The following is a 16,529-nucleotide window of genomic DNA, read 5'->3' as shown; positions in this document are numbered from 1 at the left end:
ACAAACCATTTTTCAATTTAATGAGTGAGGAAAAAAGTACTACAAGTTTTCTACGTGCTCAAGCAACGCACAAAAGAAGAGAAAAAGTTGAAATCTGAATTATTTGTCGGATTCTGCTGGTATTGACTATAGATAGAAAAAATATCCAAATTCAAACACTGCTACAGGTCTATTTACTAGATTCTCTTATGTAAAAAAGATATAAGACTGTGTTTTCAGCAAAAGCAAAACATATAAAGCATGTTTATTTAGTATTATAATAATACAATACAATACAAGTTATTAATACAATATAATATAATACATGATTTTAAAAAAGAAAAAGAAAAAAAAAGAAAAGGAAAAAGACGTAATAAGACTATTGTCACTATTCAATACAAAAAAAAAAAAAGAAAAAAAAACAAGAAGCGAATGCTCATGTGTGATGAGTTAAACAAATATTGCCAATTGGTGAGAGAAAAAGGAAAAGGCTTTTAAGTCATGGCCATTCTCTGCATTTAATGAACAAAACAAAAGAGGTTAAGGAAGTTGACATTCTCTATTGCCTTTCTCTTTTAATGAAGAGAAAAAAAAAATATCGAATACTTGGAGAAGTTACCATATTGGTTTATTTTTGGCCCAAGTGAGGTTTATGGTTAAGTTTGTTACATCTAAATAATGAAGTGGTAAGATTGAATTCTGTGACTATTTATTATCCGTACGTTTTACTCAAGGGACATTTTTGTATTCTATTCTGTTGGTTATTAACTAAAAAAAAAAGAAAAAAGAAAAAAGAAAAAAAGAAAAGAAAAGCACGATTTAGAAAAGTTTTTAAAGTACCCTTGAGCTTCTTCAAGTAATGAACAAAACTACCAGTACTGGGTACTACATATTAATACAGTGAATTGCACTCATAAATAGATGAACGAAGTCCACTTTCTCATGAGATAGTCATTGTCCATGCGTTTTTGTTAACTAATAAATGATGCCAAATTGAAGTTATAAAGAAAGTTTAATTTGCAATTTGAGTGAAATAAAGATTATTACCATATTAAGAAGCATTCAATTTACAGGTTGTTTTTTAGAAGCATTTAATTCACAGTTGAAGTATTAGTAAACGGTTGAATTGAATTTATGCTGTAAACACTTGAATTTCATCTTTCATTTATGTTTCCAGCTGGTTTTCTATTAGTTTTACATATGATGTGGACTTTTTTGTTTCCCCCCTTTGAACTTGCAAGTGGCCATTTGAAAACGAACTCTGCATTTTATGATTAGTGGTGGAGTCAGAATTACTTTCAGTGAGGTCACCATGAAAAAAATTAGGGATAATTTTTATTAAATTCAAATATAAATATATGTATATATTTTGATTATTGTTTAGAAGGATAATTATAATTTTTATTGTAAAATGAGGTACAACGACATATTTTAATTATTAAATAGGGCATTTACCTCCACTTATCTTTATATGACTCTGCCACTTCTTATGATAGAGTCAGGTGTGAGGCTCGTTTAGTTCACTAATTTTAGTTTTTAATTTGAATTGAGACGTGATTTTATGTGAGAATTTTTTATTGTAGTAAAAAAAATTAAATTTGACTGTTTCAGAAAGTTTTTACTGTAACAAAACTTGAATTTTAAACTCGAATTGGTAAAATGAACTTTCAGTGAGGTCACCATGAAAAAAATTAGGGATAATTTTTATTAAATTCAAATACAAATATATGTATATATTTTGATTATTGTTTAGAAGGATAATTATAATTTTTATTGTAAAATGAGGTACAACGACATATTTTAATTATTAAATAGGGCATTTATCTCCACTTATCTTCATATGACTCTGCCACTTCTTATGATGGAGTAAGGTGTGAGCTCGTTTAGTTCACTAATTTTAGTTTTTAATTTGAATTGAGACGTGATTTTATGTGAGAACTTTTTATTGTAGTAAAAATTTAAATTTGACTGTTTCAGAAAGTTTTTACTGTAACAGAACTTGAATTTTAAACTGGAATCAGTAAAATGAAAAAGGCATTTACACGAGATTATGGCTTTGATTGCAACCACTAATGTGAACTTATTACTTGGTATAAACCATAATTCAACAAAATACTAATGTAGCTGTCAAAACCAAATTGTAATGTAACTGATGAGGGCAAGAAAGTCATTCCGCGTATAAAATTTTGACTTCCTAATATTTGGGTGTTGGGTCGGGGCTCCGACAAGAACAGTCCCATAATGCAAATAATGAAAAGGACAGAAGCACCCCTATAAGACAATCCTCTATCCTACCTCGATTTTTCCCACATTGACCACAGGTCCACAAACCGCCCTCCTTTTTTAACTGAAAACACTATTGGGGAGTCAACCGTCATTTCACTTAAAGTCTGAGTCCTCAAAAGGAATCCACGTGGCGCATGACGTGGCGTTGTCCTTTGCTAAACGCCAGGTGTAACCGTCAACCCAAGAGCCAACAACTGCACTCAACAGAAAAAAAAAAATTTTAAAAAAAAAAAAAGAAATTTCCGGAGAAAAAAAAAAAACTCTTTCTATAAAAACGAGACAGTGATTTCAACTAAAATATATATTTAATAGACCACAGGAGAAAAAAAAAAGAAAAAAAGAAAAAAAAACCAAGCAGACTTTTTTCTTTCTTTTTCTTTCTTTCTCACTCACACTCTTTCATAAGTGTTTTGTTTTACTTTCGTTACTTTCTCTCTCTTCTCTCTCTCTCTCTCCTATTACTAAAATATATTTTTTTATTTAATCATTTTTTTTTGGGAAGCTCTTTCTTTCTTTCTTGTCTTGGGGGGACTTTTGCCGGAAAATCGAGTTGAAATTTTCTTGGCGGCCAAACAGTGGAGGGCGGGGCGAATCAAATGTGATGGGAGGTGGACTCTCGACCGTCTTCCCGTGCTTCACGCCGGCGAGCCGGAGCAACCACCCGGACCCCCACCATGACCTCCATAGCCACCACCAGAACCAGGACTTGATCTTCACTTCCTCCGAGCCTCTCGACGAAACCCTAGGCCACTCATTCGTCTACGTCCGGAGCTCCGCGCGCTTCCTCTCTCCGACTCAGTCCGATCGCTTCGTTTCCCCTTCACAGTCGCTCCGATTCTCGCCCTCGCACGAGCCGGGAGTCTCGAGGACGCGAGCCGGACCGCCGGAGACCGGGTTCCGGACGATCTCAGGCGCCTCCGTCAGCGCCAACACCTCCACTCCCCGAACTGTCCTCCAGCTCGACAATATTTACGACGATGCCACTGAGACCACTCTCGGCTGCGGCGGAGTCGGCGTCGGTGGCGGCGGCGTCAGAGGAAGCATCGTCAACGGCTTCGAGAGCACGTCTTCGTTCAGCGCCCTTCCGCTTCAGCCGGTGCCGAGGGGTGGCGGAGGCGGAGGAGGAGAGCCGTCGGGCCCAATGGAGCGCGGCGGGTTCTTCCTCTCCGGTCCAATCGAGCGCGGCGCGCTCTCTGGCCCACTGGACGCCAACGCCGCCGGCGCCGGGTGCGATGGGAGTGGCCGGGTCCACTTCTCGGCACCTCTCGGCGGGCCTTATGTAAAAAGGAAGAGAAAGAAGGGCATTTCCGGAATTCGGAAGGCGTTTTACCGGAACTTCTCGGAGAAAAAGAGGCCCTGGGTTGTCCCTGTGCTTAATTTCGTTGGGAGAAAGGAGAGCTCCGGTTTGGGAGATGAGTCGGAGGCGAGAAGCGAGACTAGTAATGTCCAGTGGGCCCTCGGAAAAGCCGGCGAGGATCGTGTACATGTGGTCGTATCGGAGGAACAGGGGTGGTTGTTCGTCGGGATTTACGACGGATTCAACGGCCCTGATGCGCCGGAATTTCTCATGGGAAACCTTTACCGCGCCGTACACAATGAGCTTCAGGGCTTGTTTTGGGTGGTCGACGAAGCAGAGGAAGCTACTAGCGATCCGCAAAATGTGGTAGCCGAAGAGAATGAAAATGCAGTTGCCGTAGAGGAAACAAATCAATCGGAGGTTAGAACGGAGAAAAGAGTGACTTTTCAATCGGAGGAGACGGAGAGGCCGGCGGAGACTAGAAGGCGGCGGCTTCGCGATTTTCTTGCGGAGGACGATGCTGAGGACGGGCTTGACCTCTCGGGCTCACAGCGGTTCGCGTTCTCAGTTGATGACGCGCTCATCGTAAGCAACGGCGGGTCTGCGGCAAGCAGACGGTGGCTGCTGCTGTCGAAGTTGAAGCAGGGGTTGTCGAAGCACAGGGAAGGCCATGGAAGGAAGTTCTTCCCGTGGAGGTTCGGGTTGGAGGATAAGGAGAAGGTTGAGGTTGAGGTGGAGAATAGAGTAGAGGAGGAGAGGTCTAATCGGGGCAGCCGGAGACGGAAGGAGGGTCCGGTCGATCACGAATTGGTGTTGGGAGCGTTGTCCAGGGCTCTAGAAGTGACTGAGCTCGCGTATTTGGACATGACAGATAAGGTTCTCGATACGAATCCAGAGCTTGCGCTGATGGGTTCTTGCTTGTTGGTTGTGCTGATGAGGGATGAGGATGTGTATGTTATGAATGTGGGGGATAGTCGGGCAATCGTGGCGCAGTATGAGCCGGAGGAAGTCGGTTCTAGCGCGCATTCGAGAGGGCAGGGAGAGAACGGATCGGGCACGGAAGGGATAGTTGAGGAGTCCTTGGCTGCAGGTGAAAGGGCAATGAAGCTGGAGAACGAGACTCCTGCTCAGGCGATGAAATTGACCGCATTGCAGCTGTCCACGGATCACAGCACAAATATTGAGGAAGTAAGCTGTTGGTTCTTGTTTCTATGCTTTCATTTCGTATAATTGATCAGATTTATTTATTTATTTTTTTCAAAAGGTATAATTGATCAAATTTGATAGTTGCCGAACTCTTTCGTCTGTTTGGTGATTTTTTGTTTAGCATTATCAGGTGAATGCAACCGGGTTTAAGGTCAATGTAGTTTATGAACTACTAGAATTGAAAACATGTAGTGATTTTGGTAATACCTAAATATGTTACAATTCACATATATGGATTGTCATTGGAAACTTTCTTGACATTTCAGACCTCAACCTTGCGGAACTCACTGCCTTTTTCTCATTAGAATCGTTTCTTCGTTAATCCTATTAAAAGTGGGGGCATTATGATATTTTCATGGGAAATACTTTATTGTTTCTTATGTTTTTATATTGTCACGTCCTCTAGTTCTACTGATCTAAATATTAAGTTACGTGAGAAAGGATTCACAGAAATGTCAACTTCTTTGGTTTGAAATTCAAGTCACAGGCACATGCTATGTTTAAAACCTTTGAAGGGTTGACTTTAGTTTGCTACATACCTCGTTAATTTTCTTTCTTCTTTTTTTTTTTTTGTTTTGTTTTTTGGCAGTCAATTTTGTGATTAGACAATTATGCCAAGAGGCTTAAACCTATAACTTTTACGTTCCCTTGCTCCCTGATTCTTCTGCAGTTGCTCTCTGCGTGTAACTTGGTCTCTGGTTCAGTATCTGTAAAACACGTTGTTCATCCAGATTATGATTGTTTGAATCTCGTTTCTTTGGAACTTGTGCATTGTTTATATCTTCAGGTTCTAATACTCAGAGATCTTTATCTCTTTTTGGAAAGAATCATTGAAGAATAAAATGATTGGATACAATATTAAATTGCATTATAAAAGTACTCATCTATAACTCTTAAATAGTATGCCATATATAAAAGAGCTTTTATTTTCTAGTGAACATGTTTGCATACTGTTTTTAATAACTTTAATATATCTGAGGTCGTACTGACTTCATTTTGCCTCCCTCTGTAGTGCGTGATTTTGGTACACTGAGTAATTAATGAAGCTTCCTCTTTCGTACCTTTTTGATGTTATTTGTCCTTCGTCAAATGATTCAGGAAATTATGGGGAAGCTTCCTCCTAAACTTTTCTGTTTGCTGTTTTCTTCTGGATGTAGTATTACGGTCTATGCATTGAATTAAATAATTCTGTAGTCGATTTTTTTTTTCTTTTGTCATTATTACAAAAGGACCCTGATCCCTAAACATGCTGGTACTTATGATCATCACAATAAATTCACTAGGATTTAGCACACAACAAAAATAACCCAAAATAAATGTATGTTTGGACCTAAAATATCTACAATTTGTGCATTTTCTAGTAAATAATCATAGCCATTATCCTTTATTAGATTTGTGCTCGTTGGTTTGATGCATTATTACGTTTGCTTAGAATTTCAATAAACATTTTGCAGGAAATCATAAGAATCAAGAACGAACACCCGGATGACAAAAATTGCATTGTTAATGATAGAGTGAAAGGTCGACTCAAGGTTACCAGAGCATTTGGCGCAGGATTTCTGAAACAGGTTCGCCAACCATACTCAAATAGTTGTTTTCTTTCATGACATGATCTCAAAACTTATTTTGCTACACTATCAAAGAAAAAGGAATTTAAGGTTGTTTGGACATATGTGTATAGTTTTGGTAAAATGAAAGGTAGGATAAAGAATTGCATAATATTTCTGTCTTGAAATTCAGATAAACTGATATTGTTTCTTTTTTTCGAGCATAACGCCATAATGATAACCAAGTCTTTTTTTTTCCAACGATCAAGGCCGTTACTTGAGTCCTTGACATGAACAATTTCTATAACTGTAAAGCGCAAGCCGCAAGGTTAATTAGGCCTGACTATTTGCAGAAAAAAAATGGAGGTCTGATGGTTGTACATTTTATCCTTCTAAAATATGAACAGCCTCTACATATTTGTAGCGATGCAAAACTTTCCTTTTGATACATAGTTACATACATACGTACATGTGTGTGGTGTGGATATGTATTATTCATATATATTCATTTTCTGCGACTCTTGAAAATTCGTGTAAAAACTACCCCTTAATCTTGTAATGGCTGCATTATGTGATAATATATAGAATTTCGTAACATGAATCAATTAAATTGTAACGTAAATTCAATTATCTTTCTAAATATTTCGCGATCTTTTACAGAACTATAACGATAAATGTTTTACATGGACATAAAGTCAGGTAATAACATAGTTTGTGTTGGCACAGCCCAAGTGGAATGATGCATTGCTCGAAATGTTCCGAAATGAGTACATTGGTACTGCACCGTACATTTCCTGTTCACCTTCTCTTCGCCACCATAGACTCTGTCCTAGAGATCAGTTCTTAGTCCTCTCGTCAGATGGTTTATATCAGTATTTGACCAATGAGGAAGTGGTTTCTCATGTCGAGAATTTCATGGAGAAGTTTCCAGAGGGAGACCCAGCACAACATTTGATAGAGGAGCTTCTATTCCGTGCAGCAAAGAAAGCTGGTATACTTTTCCGTATATTCTGATTGTTTCCTAAATTTGCTTGTAGGTGCTTCTATATATTGCTTGTGGTCTTTGGAATAGTGATTCAATTTATTTGGACCTTCCTACCCATCTTTCCCTGCCCCTCCTCCTTAGTGATGTTAAATATCTGTCATGTGCGAGACTCCCCAAGTATTTTCCGTTTTGTTCTTTCAGGCGTAGTAAACACTAACTGCATATATTCTTTGTTTACACAATTTTCAGTGGTTTTCATGCTCCAAGTTTTCTTTGCATCAATGAATCTGGCCAATGTTGTACTTGACGCATTTTATTTACTTGTGGTGCACTTGTTTTAACGGGCTACCCAATCTTGAACTTGATCTGGTTTTCTATGTAGGAATGGATTTCCATGACTTACTAGACATCCCACAAGGAGATAGGAGGAAGTACCATGATGATGTTACAGTGATGATTATCTCACTTGAAGGAAGGATTTGGAAGTCATCAGGAAAGTACCTCTGACAATGTACTGCAGAATCCGTCTTCTCTCTACAGGTGATATTGCAGCTCAGTTCTCCAAGTAATATTCGCAAGCGGTGAGGAAAGCTTTACCGCTGACCATTTCCTTCAGTTAGGGGTTTTTTCTTTTTTTTTTTCCTCCGTCTTACAGCATAAGGATACAGCTAAATAGGGGGTGGCGCAGGTGGTAATGGCAAATGGGCTGATGTTAGATATTACAAAAACTTGAATAGATGAAAAGAAATTTGGTTTCGGGGGAAAACAGGAGAATTTGCAGATGGGGTTGATGGGAAATGCTCTTTAGGTGAAAAAGAAAATTCAATTTTCTTTTTCTTTTGGTTGTTTTTTCTTTTTTAGACGTTTTTTGGTTATAAGATAGAAATATTGTGTAGGTGCCGGCTCCATTTCATCAGTGCCATGTTCTTCTCTTTGGAAGCCGAAAAAAATGTCTGTAAATTGGTGGGGGGGGTACAAATTTATTTACTGAAATTGAGCATTTCCTAGTCAATGGTGAGCAGCTGTAACTTTGAAGGTGGGTTTTCCACCATTGCGGATTTGAAAGAGATGAAAATTTTGCCCAGATCCTTGTGAAGTGCAGAAAGTACTATGATTTTTAGATTTTTGTAGAACTGTCTATTAGTTTCTTGCTAGTGCAATTTTCTCAAAGGAAACCAGTAACATCACAACTCCATTAGTTGGGATGGAAAAACTTCCTTCAGAAATGAAGAGCAATCCTTTTATTTTATTTTATTTTTTGCATTTTAAACATGTAGTTGAGGTAAAGGATCTCAGCTTGAAGAACCGTGCTATTAGTATTTGTTGTGAGAATCCTGTCATGGAAAATTGGAAATTAACAGAACTATTATGGACCTCGAGTCTCACTACGATGGGGGAAAAAAGATGTCTGCCGGCACCAATGACTGGCGGAAGATTGGGGTGGCGCTGCCAAGCCTTTCATCATCCAAAGTTGTGAACGGTGTGTGTTGTCCTCGCTCGAAATGACTCTTCTATCTCGTATTCTATGGTTTCCTGCGGTGTGAATGTGATGGGGGCTTGAGTGGGGAAAGCTTGGATGGTGAAACAAATTTAAATGGTCGAGAAAGCACAGTTTGCACTCATAATATTTGTGAAAAAAAAGATTTGAAGTTAAAAGTTGAAAAATTATTCCTGATTACTGAGTGATTCTACCAAAGATGCTCAAGACAAGCAATGCAAAGATTATGAGGTGAGGTCGGTTGGGTATGGGAACGCAGGCCCCACCGTGACCACCGGTGCAGAGATTCTGTGGCACCTGCTCAGGCAGGCGTCCTACGCTAATGAGTGCATCGGCAGGCTGGTCTGGTCGTTCACGCCACAATCCTTGTGCCCAATTGAGTTAATCTCTGAATTTTGATATTGCTTCTCTTGAGGAGTTTGTCACATAATCGCGGGCAGAAAATGCTTGCTCCCTTGTTTGAATTTGTTTCCAGTTTCACCATATTAATATTAAGTTATCCTTAAAAAAAAAAAAAAAAGGTTGATTGGAATTTATGTACGTCTCTTTCAATTCACAAATTTAAATTTTCAATTTTAAACTTCTACAGTTAAAAACTCTTAAAAAATGTTGCATTTAACTTTTTTTGTTACAGTTAAAAATTCTAAAAAAATGTCACATTTCAGTTCAATTGAAAATTTAAATCCGCAAAACGTAATTCAAAGTAGAATAGTTTTTCCAGCAAAAAAGAAACGAAAAATTAGAAAGTAACAAAAGGAAATTACAAACTATGAACATATTATGCAATGTTTTGACTATGCCGTGACAGCAGTTGGAGCCCTTGATTGCGCCCAAGACACTAAATCCTCCCTTGTTGCCACAAAACAACCCGCTTTCTCTTCACTCTGCCTAAATGGGGCTGCAAGTTTCTCTGCATGGGAAGCGAAAGAATTGGCCAATCCTTGAGAGAACTTGTGAGTTCCAACCCCAGTTTGAGCCGAAAACAATTCTGGCAACTCCTCTTTCCGCTGAACAATCCTGTAAAGCGTTCCCATCCACTCTTCAAGCGCAGTTTGAGCTGCGCCAATTGACAGTGACCGAACGTCCAAACACCATTCTTTTGCAGTCTTGTTGTGAAGCCCAGGATACAATCCATATAGGGTTCCTAGATAGAGCAGCTCGTGAGCTCTCTCGTGGTGGCCTCTGTTTCGACACATATCGATCAAGCAGTTACAGAAGGGCCTTCGAGCTTCGATGGATGTGTCACTGATAACACTCCGGAACTCATCTTTAACAGTTTTGAAACTAGTTTCCTCTCCTTGCAGCAGCCTAACAAACACAACCAACTTCGGGTTAGCCTGCTGCAGGCAAGCCAAGACCTTTTCCTCATCACCAACATCATCACACATTGACACAACCGAGAGCAAGCAACCGCAAAGCCTATCATCGGGTCTGACCCCTTTCTCAACCACGAAACTGAAAACCCTAACCATATCATCAACCCTCTTAGCCTTCCCCAAGCACTGCACCAAACAAGTACACCCCATCACATTGAGCTCAACCCCCAACTCAGACATTTCATCAAACATCTCCATCGCCTTCTCCACCTTCCCTCCGCTGCCATAAATATTCAGCATTGCCGTGTAGCTCCAACTGTCTGGGCGGCTACTCTCCGACCTCTTCATATCCTCAAACAACCTCTCCGCCTCCTCCTCCAAACCCAAATCCGCACACATGTTCAACAAAGTGTTGTAAAGAATAAAATCCACAGGCCAGGAATTAGACCTCATCCTCTCCCACAACTCCAAGGCATCTCTCCCCCACCTCGCCTTCCCATAAACCTTGACAAGCGCGGTAAGCGTTTTCTCATTCGGAGTCAAACCCGACTCGATCATTTCCTCGAACAAGCTCCTTGCCATACCAGGCTTGCCCGCCTTCCCCATTGCCTCCAACAACGTGTTGTACACAATCAAATTAGGCTCAACACCAAGAGACCCCATTTCCTGCAAAACATACCTAATCCCATCAAAATCCCCGGCCTCACCAAACATCTTCCCCAACACCGCAAATGTTATGGCATCGGGTTTCCACCCACTAGCCCTCCCTCTCTCATACAAACTAAGCACTTCCTCAACTTTCCTCAATTGCGCATAAACATCTAATATAGCCGAGTAAGTCACCTCATCAGGCATCATTCCAGTCTTGTACATTCTCTCAAACCACTCCACGGCTTTATCGAAATCTTTGCACCTCTTAGCACACGTTATGATAGTCGAATAAGTAATATTATCGAGTTCAATATCATTCCTAATCATCTCATTAGCAAGCTCTTCAATGAGCTGAAACTGCCTTCCGAACCTGAGAGACTTCATGGTGACATTGTAGAATATGGTCTCCATGGGAAAAGAGTTCTGGGTCTTGAGCCAGTTGAAGAAAAGACGAGTGTTTTGCCACGGTTTGAGGCTGTTGAGGATCAGAAGCGCGTTTTCTCTACTGGGTGGATGCGGGATTTCTTTCAGAGTGGCCATGAAAGCTTCTTCGGAGTCTCCGGAGTTGTTGAGCTTCTGGGCAAATCGCCTGAGGTCCCGCACTTGCGGGTTGTAGGAGTGGGGAGAGCGTTTCTGTCGCTGGAGGGAAATGACGGAGCGTTTTGGCCTTGTGGGGTTGACCCAAGTGGACTTTGGCTTTGAAAGAAGAGTGTTGTTTTGTTGTTCTTGGTCGTTGGAGAGAGTGGTTGTGGTTAATGGTTTGAGCTGTTCGGATAAAGATGAGGTTTTTTTGTTTCTGGGTTTCGGAGATGTACAACAAGAGATTGTTAATGTTGTTCTTGTTCTTGTTGTTGTTGGGATTTGTCTGAATAGTGGGGAGGTGAAGAAGAGGGATTTGTTTTGATCGGAGTGTTTGGTTAAGTGGACATCTAGAGGTGTGGAAATGGCTGCGTTAGCCATTAGAATTGCAGAGAGAGAGAGAGAGAGAGAGAGAGGGGAGAGAGTGTTTCTTTTGGGGTTGAGGGTAGAAATATCTGACAAACATACGGATATTTATGGGACCTTATCTAAATGTAACGCAAGTTTTGGACGAATCCTTGGTCAGAATTTGATTAAGGACATGTATGTATTTCGGTAACAACTTTTAGAAAGAGAACTTATTACAACAGGGAGGGATTACAGGAAAATGTAAAAATTGAAACTTTTTGCTTTTTGGTGGGATATAGCGACTGGAAAGTGTGATTTGATGACAAATATTTTTAAATTATATGAGTTTAAATTTTTATTTTTTATTTTTGATTAATATTATTTTTAATTAAATAATTATATTAATTAAAAGATATTAATAAAGAATAAGGAGTTAAAAATCTAAACTCACGGGAATAATGAGATGAATGACCAATTTTCAAGGAGAAATTGAAAAAAATAAAATGATCAAATTTTGCACTAAAATGTTAGACGTCCCATATTAGCCGAAGTCCCATATTTATAGACTACATTAATTGACATATAAAAATTTACTAAAATATATCGTATTAGTATTTACAAAAGTAAATCCGACCATTTATTAAAACAAAGGGCCAAAAAAAAAAAAGGATCGCGTATTACAAACTCTAATTTTTAGACACCCTTCAAGTTCTAGACCTAGATGGTCTCTTCTGATCGCATGGCCTAGTTAAATAAATAAGAGTTGCAGTTTTAAAGCAAAAAAAAAAGTTTCTCAGTCCCGCCTTGATTATTGGTTAAAAATTACCATTTCCAACATCATCTTTGACACAGCTAACTCCAATAAACAAACTTAATTGTGTCAAAAAAAAAAAAAAAACGAAAAGCAAACTTAATTTCCCCCACTTCGACGAGTAGAGAAACCCAAGTTTTGACAGGATCATTTAAAAAAAAAAAGGAGTGAAAAAATAACCATTTTATTGCCATAATCAAAATTTCTTCGCATTTTGGTTTCCTCAGGAATCATATAGCGCATTAGGAAATGCGCCAACTTACAAAAAGAACAAAAATTTGCTTGAACTTCAGAAACACAATTATGATGCCTTAACCAATGCTAATTAATAGAACAACAAATTGATACATACATCACCGGACACAAGTTATATCCCATTATGAGGACTTCTTTTGTGTGGGATCCAATAACCTTCTAATATGGCTCTCTACTTCCTTCTGGACTGAAGGATAAGGTATGCGTTGAAACACCTCGGCTCCAAAGGACAAGACGAGAGCCTTTCTAGCTGTTTCCAGGTTGATCCCACGAGCCTGGAAATAGAATAGTTGGCTTTCTTCTAGATCGCTAATTGCAGCTCCATGAGAACACTTGACATTGTCTGCAATGATTTGGAGATTGGGTTTGACATTCACGGTCGCACGAGGTTCGAGGAGAAGGCTCCGCGTTAGCTGACCTGCATCTGTCTGCTGCGCATATCTGAATGCAAAACCGCAGGTATTAAAAGAAGTAAACAGCAGTATTGTCTAAAGATCATTTGTATACCAACCTTAACTCTAAATACCGTCACGCAAAGATAAAAAAAACTATCCAAATGAAGTAGTCCGTGTACAAAAGACAATCATAGTTAAAAGAACCAAATCCAAAGGATATGGTTTTAGTAACATACATACAGCTAGAAGGCTTTATGCGGTATGGAAATTTCAAAATTGAATAATCTAATGTGTAACAAAGAAACTAGCACATTTGTAATTATTGACGGCAAGTAGATGAAAACGACGAACTACCTGTTGACCTTTACGTTTCCGTCAAATATGGCTTGCCCTTGAGAGTGAGATACGATACACTTGTGGAGTTGTCGGGAATAACCACGAGGATGGTCCAGAACTAAGCTACTATGTAGATCTTGTGTTTGGTCATCACCAGACAAGTGCAATGTTGATAACTCTGTTGTTGTGTCTGGTCCCAATTGCTTAATACGGACATTGTGTCTGCTCAGCTTTCCCCCCGTACTGATTTCTGTGAGCTCATAGGTGCTACCTGATTCCTGCAACAATCAACTTCATGAATCTCGCACGGCCGAATTAAGTTGTAATTGTGCAGCTTGTACTAATTGTAGGCAATAAGAGTCTATAAAAGAGTTACTTAGAGGGAAAAAACTAGTGCAAATCTCATTTTTCGTTGTAACATCTTAAAATGCTCTTAACAAAGAAAGTGCAGCCTACATTTCTAGTTTTGAACCAAAGGTAGCAAATACTAATCGCAGAGATTATTTTACATGCCAATACCCAACAGAAGAACTAAGCCACACTCTTTTAGTTCTGAAGAGGTTTTCAGAATGTCTGCATACTAAAATGCAAAAGCACCCGAAGAATAAGACCAAACAATCTTCTTTTATTTTTCCCTATTTAACACTAATCTGACTCGGGAAACAAATGAGCTCAAAAACAGATCAGACCTCATAACAGCCAAGGTCACCAAATGAGTTCAATAAAATCACGTGATTCGATATTATCTCAATTTCCTCAGAGAATTGGGAACCAAGTTAACTTTTTGAGGAAAGTGTATCCATGTGTATCTGAATAAATCAAGAACCCTTTATAGAAGGAGTCTGCCAGTTTTTACAAAGTACAAAAGTGCACAGCTGTTCCAAGAAAGCCAAATTAATTGATACAAAAGCATGAGTTCAGTCCAATGTGAAACGATTTCTGCAACAAAAGAAGCACCTAGAGCAGTAGAGGGGTGGTGAAAGTCCGGGTAAGAAGCAATTTACTTCATCAACTATCTATAACCACTGATCCAAGTTCAGATATATATTGCAAATATTTACTAGAAAAGAAAAGAAGTCTAGTACATAGAGTATCATATATAGGAATATCTAAATGCTTGTGTATAATACATTTCATGGATTACTAACAGCTTATTTTACAAACCAAGACCACTTAACTAAGCAAGATATACCAGTTCACGCCTAAAACCACAAATAGTGATTATTCATCTCTTGCCTAATGTTCCAATGAAATGACCAAAACGGTTTATCTATCCCACCAACACCATAAAGATGAACCTAATCATCATTTCCAAAACCATCTAAAGTTACAATTCAAGATTCAGATACAAGTACAAACATCCCAAAATTAAGTGGCAATTAATCATTAATCAATCATAAATAAAATAATAATAATAAAAAAAGAGCAATAAGTAAGGAAAAATAATTTTACCTGTCTAACTGAAGTCCACTTGATATGGGCAGCATTCAAAGACTGTCTCTGAACATAAGAATGCCTAACTTTCCCACCTTCTCTAACCACAACATCTAAAACAGCATTAGCCCAATAACACTTATTCTCATCTCCATCCAAAAACTCCTCAATGATACCAACCTCCCCACCCTCCTCCACCAACACAAACACCCTCGGATTCGAAATCGGCATTTTGTCCGAACCTTTCTCACCTCCCTCAACAGACAAGTACCTAAGATGAATTGGCCTCTCAACTCTACACCCCGAGGGCACATAAACCACCGTCAAATCGGGCGCCCCAATCCCATTAATAGACCAAAACAAGTCCTTTTCTTCATCACCACACAAAAACTCAACGACCCTTTTCGCAACGCCACTTTCTGAAGACAAATCCACCAAGCCACCAACGAAAACCCCATCAGGAAAATCGGATAAATTCGAAAGCTCTTTCACGAAAAACCCATCAACTATAGCCAAATTGGGGAACTGGGTATCTGTAGAAATGGTCAAAGACTGAGGCGGGTGTGAAATTGGCTTGATTTGAGAGTGTCTGATGAAGGAAGTGTCTGTGTAGCGAAAAGGCTCGTCTTTGCGAGACGGCCATGGGGTCGACAGGAGGGCCTCGGAGGAGGCGTCTCTGAGCTTCTGGAGAGCTGAAGAAGAAGAAGAAGGGAGAGAGTCTTCGAGAGTTTCGGCGAGTTGGAGGACGAAGGGGTCGGAGAAAGTGGGTTGAAGAGATAAGGAAGATTGGATTGGTGAAAGTCTGGGTTTGGATTTCGGGGTTTTGTGTGCGGAGGAAAATGGTGGTGGGATTTTGGGTCTGTGAATGTGGGGTGTGAAGGTTACGGCAGCCATGGACGGAGGGTAATGAAGTTGGTCTATGAATTTGACAAATGTTCGGTTGGCTCTAACAAGCAACTACGACTAGAGCTCTTCCCATTATTGGCACAAATAGTCCCTCAACTTTGATCATAATCGCACTTTAATCTCTAAAACTTTTAATTTTAACATGTTAGTCTATAAACTTTTAATTTTTAACAGTTTTGATCATCGACACTAAAATTAATTGATGATTTCATACTTTAACAAAAATAATCACATCTTTATCGAATAATATAGTTATAGGATTTAATAATAAGGGAGTTTTTTTAAGAGTCTGTCTTATCGATAGTCTCAATTTTTTACTGTTAGATTTGATTAAAATCGCATCAGATTTAAAAAGTATATAAATTAGATAAATTCTTATACATAAATGACGGATGAAAAGTAAGAGACTACCAGTAGTATATTTTTACAGGGATTATCAAAGAAAATCTGTAATAATAAGAAATAAAATTTTTACAAATAACGTAACTTTTTCTGTAAAATTTTAAGTTCCCAAATGATGGACACTTATCATTATTTCATTAATTTACCGTTAGGGACTATATCTGAAAATGAAAGTTAAGAAACTAATAAGCTAAAATTAAAAGTTTAAAAATAAAAATGTTACTACGCTTAAAATTAAAGGATTATTTGTGCCAATTATAAAAAAACAATTATAATTTTATCTGCAGAAATAAACAAC

The 16,529-nt window shown here is 38.9% G+C and overlaps 3 protein-coding genes across 3 annotated transcripts; 1 reads left to right on the top strand and 2 right to left on the bottom strand.

The window, feature by feature from the left end:
- The first annotated feature begins 2,749 nt into the window (after positions 1 to 2,749).
- Positions 2,750 to 8,384, top strand: LOC21406070 (protein phosphatase 2C 29). The gene is made up of 4 exons (XM_024170728.1): positions 2,750 to 4,750; positions 6,223 to 6,336; positions 7,042 to 7,306; positions 7,683 to 8,384. The coding sequence occupies exons 1-4, from the start codon at positions 2,867 to 2,869 to the stop codon at positions 7,805 to 7,807; spliced, it is 2,388 nt and encodes a 795-aa protein (XP_024026496.1). The 5' UTR covers positions 2,750 to 2,866; the 3' UTR covers positions 7,808 to 8,384.
- A 1,055-nt stretch (positions 8,385 to 9,439) lies between these two features.
- On the bottom strand, positions 9,440 to 11,762 carry LOC21406069 (pentatricopeptide repeat-containing protein At5g46580, chloroplastic). Its single transcript, XM_010106047.2, has one exon. The coding sequence runs from the start codon at positions 11,723 to 11,725 to the stop codon at positions 9,593 to 9,595; it is 2,133 nt and encodes a 710-aa protein (XP_010104349.1). The 5' UTR covers positions 11,726 to 11,762; the 3' UTR covers positions 9,440 to 9,592.
- A 915-nt stretch (positions 11,763 to 12,677) lies between these two features.
- LOC21406068 (protein ABCI7, chloroplastic) lies at positions 12,678 to 15,857 on the bottom strand. Its single transcript, XM_010106046.2, has 3 exons — positions 14,942 to 15,857; positions 13,508 to 13,767; positions 12,678 to 13,199 (listed from the first exon to the last, which is right to left on the bottom strand). Exons 1-3 carry the CDS (start codon positions 15,815 to 15,817, stop codon positions 12,881 to 12,883), a joined length of 1,455 nt encoding a protein of 484 aa, XP_010104348.1. The 5' UTR covers positions 15,818 to 15,857; the 3' UTR covers positions 12,678 to 12,880.
- Positions 15,858 to 16,529: the final 672 nt, after the last annotated feature.

This window comes from Morus notabilis, unplaced genomic scaffold (assembly GCF_000414095.1).
Source record: "Morus notabilis unplaced genomic scaffold, ASM41409v2 Scaffold69, whole genome shotgun sequence".
NCBI classification, from domain to species: domain Eukaryota; kingdom Viridiplantae; phylum Streptophyta; class Magnoliopsida; order Rosales; family Moraceae; genus Morus; species Morus notabilis.
The sequence above is the reverse complement of the archived record's forward strand: the minus strand, read 5'-3'. Positions and strand labels throughout refer to the sequence as shown.

Bases quoted from the DNA above. Each gene is read 5' to 3' on its own strand.
- LOC21406070 (XM_024170728.1), top strand. From the start codon at position 2,867: ATGGGAGGTGGACTCTCGACCGTCTTCCCGTGCTTCACGCCGGCGAGC. The intron at 4,751-6,222 runs GTAAGCTGTTGG...AACATTTTGCAG, and splicing joins ACAGCACAAATATTGAGGAA to GAAATCATAAGAATCAAGAA. The intron at 6,337-7,041 runs GTTCGCCAACCA...GTGTTGGCACAG, and splicing joins GCGCAGGATTTCTGAAACAG to CCCAAGTGGAATGATGCATT.
- LOC21406069 (XM_010106047.2), bottom strand. From the start codon at position 11,725: ATGGCTAACGCAGCCATTTCCACACCTCTAGATGTCCACTTAACCAAA.
- LOC21406068 (XM_010106046.2), bottom strand. From the start codon at position 15,817: ATGGCTGCCGTAACCTTCACACCCCACATTCACAGACCCAAAATCCCA. The intron at 13,768-14,941 runs GTAAAATTATTT...TGATTGTTGCAG, and splicing joins AGTGGACTTCAGTTAGACAG to GAATCAGGTAGCACCTATGA. The intron at 13,200-13,507 runs GTAGTTCGTCGT...TTTTGCATTCAG, and splicing joins GGAAACGTAAAGGTCAACAG to ATATGCGCAGCAGACAGATG.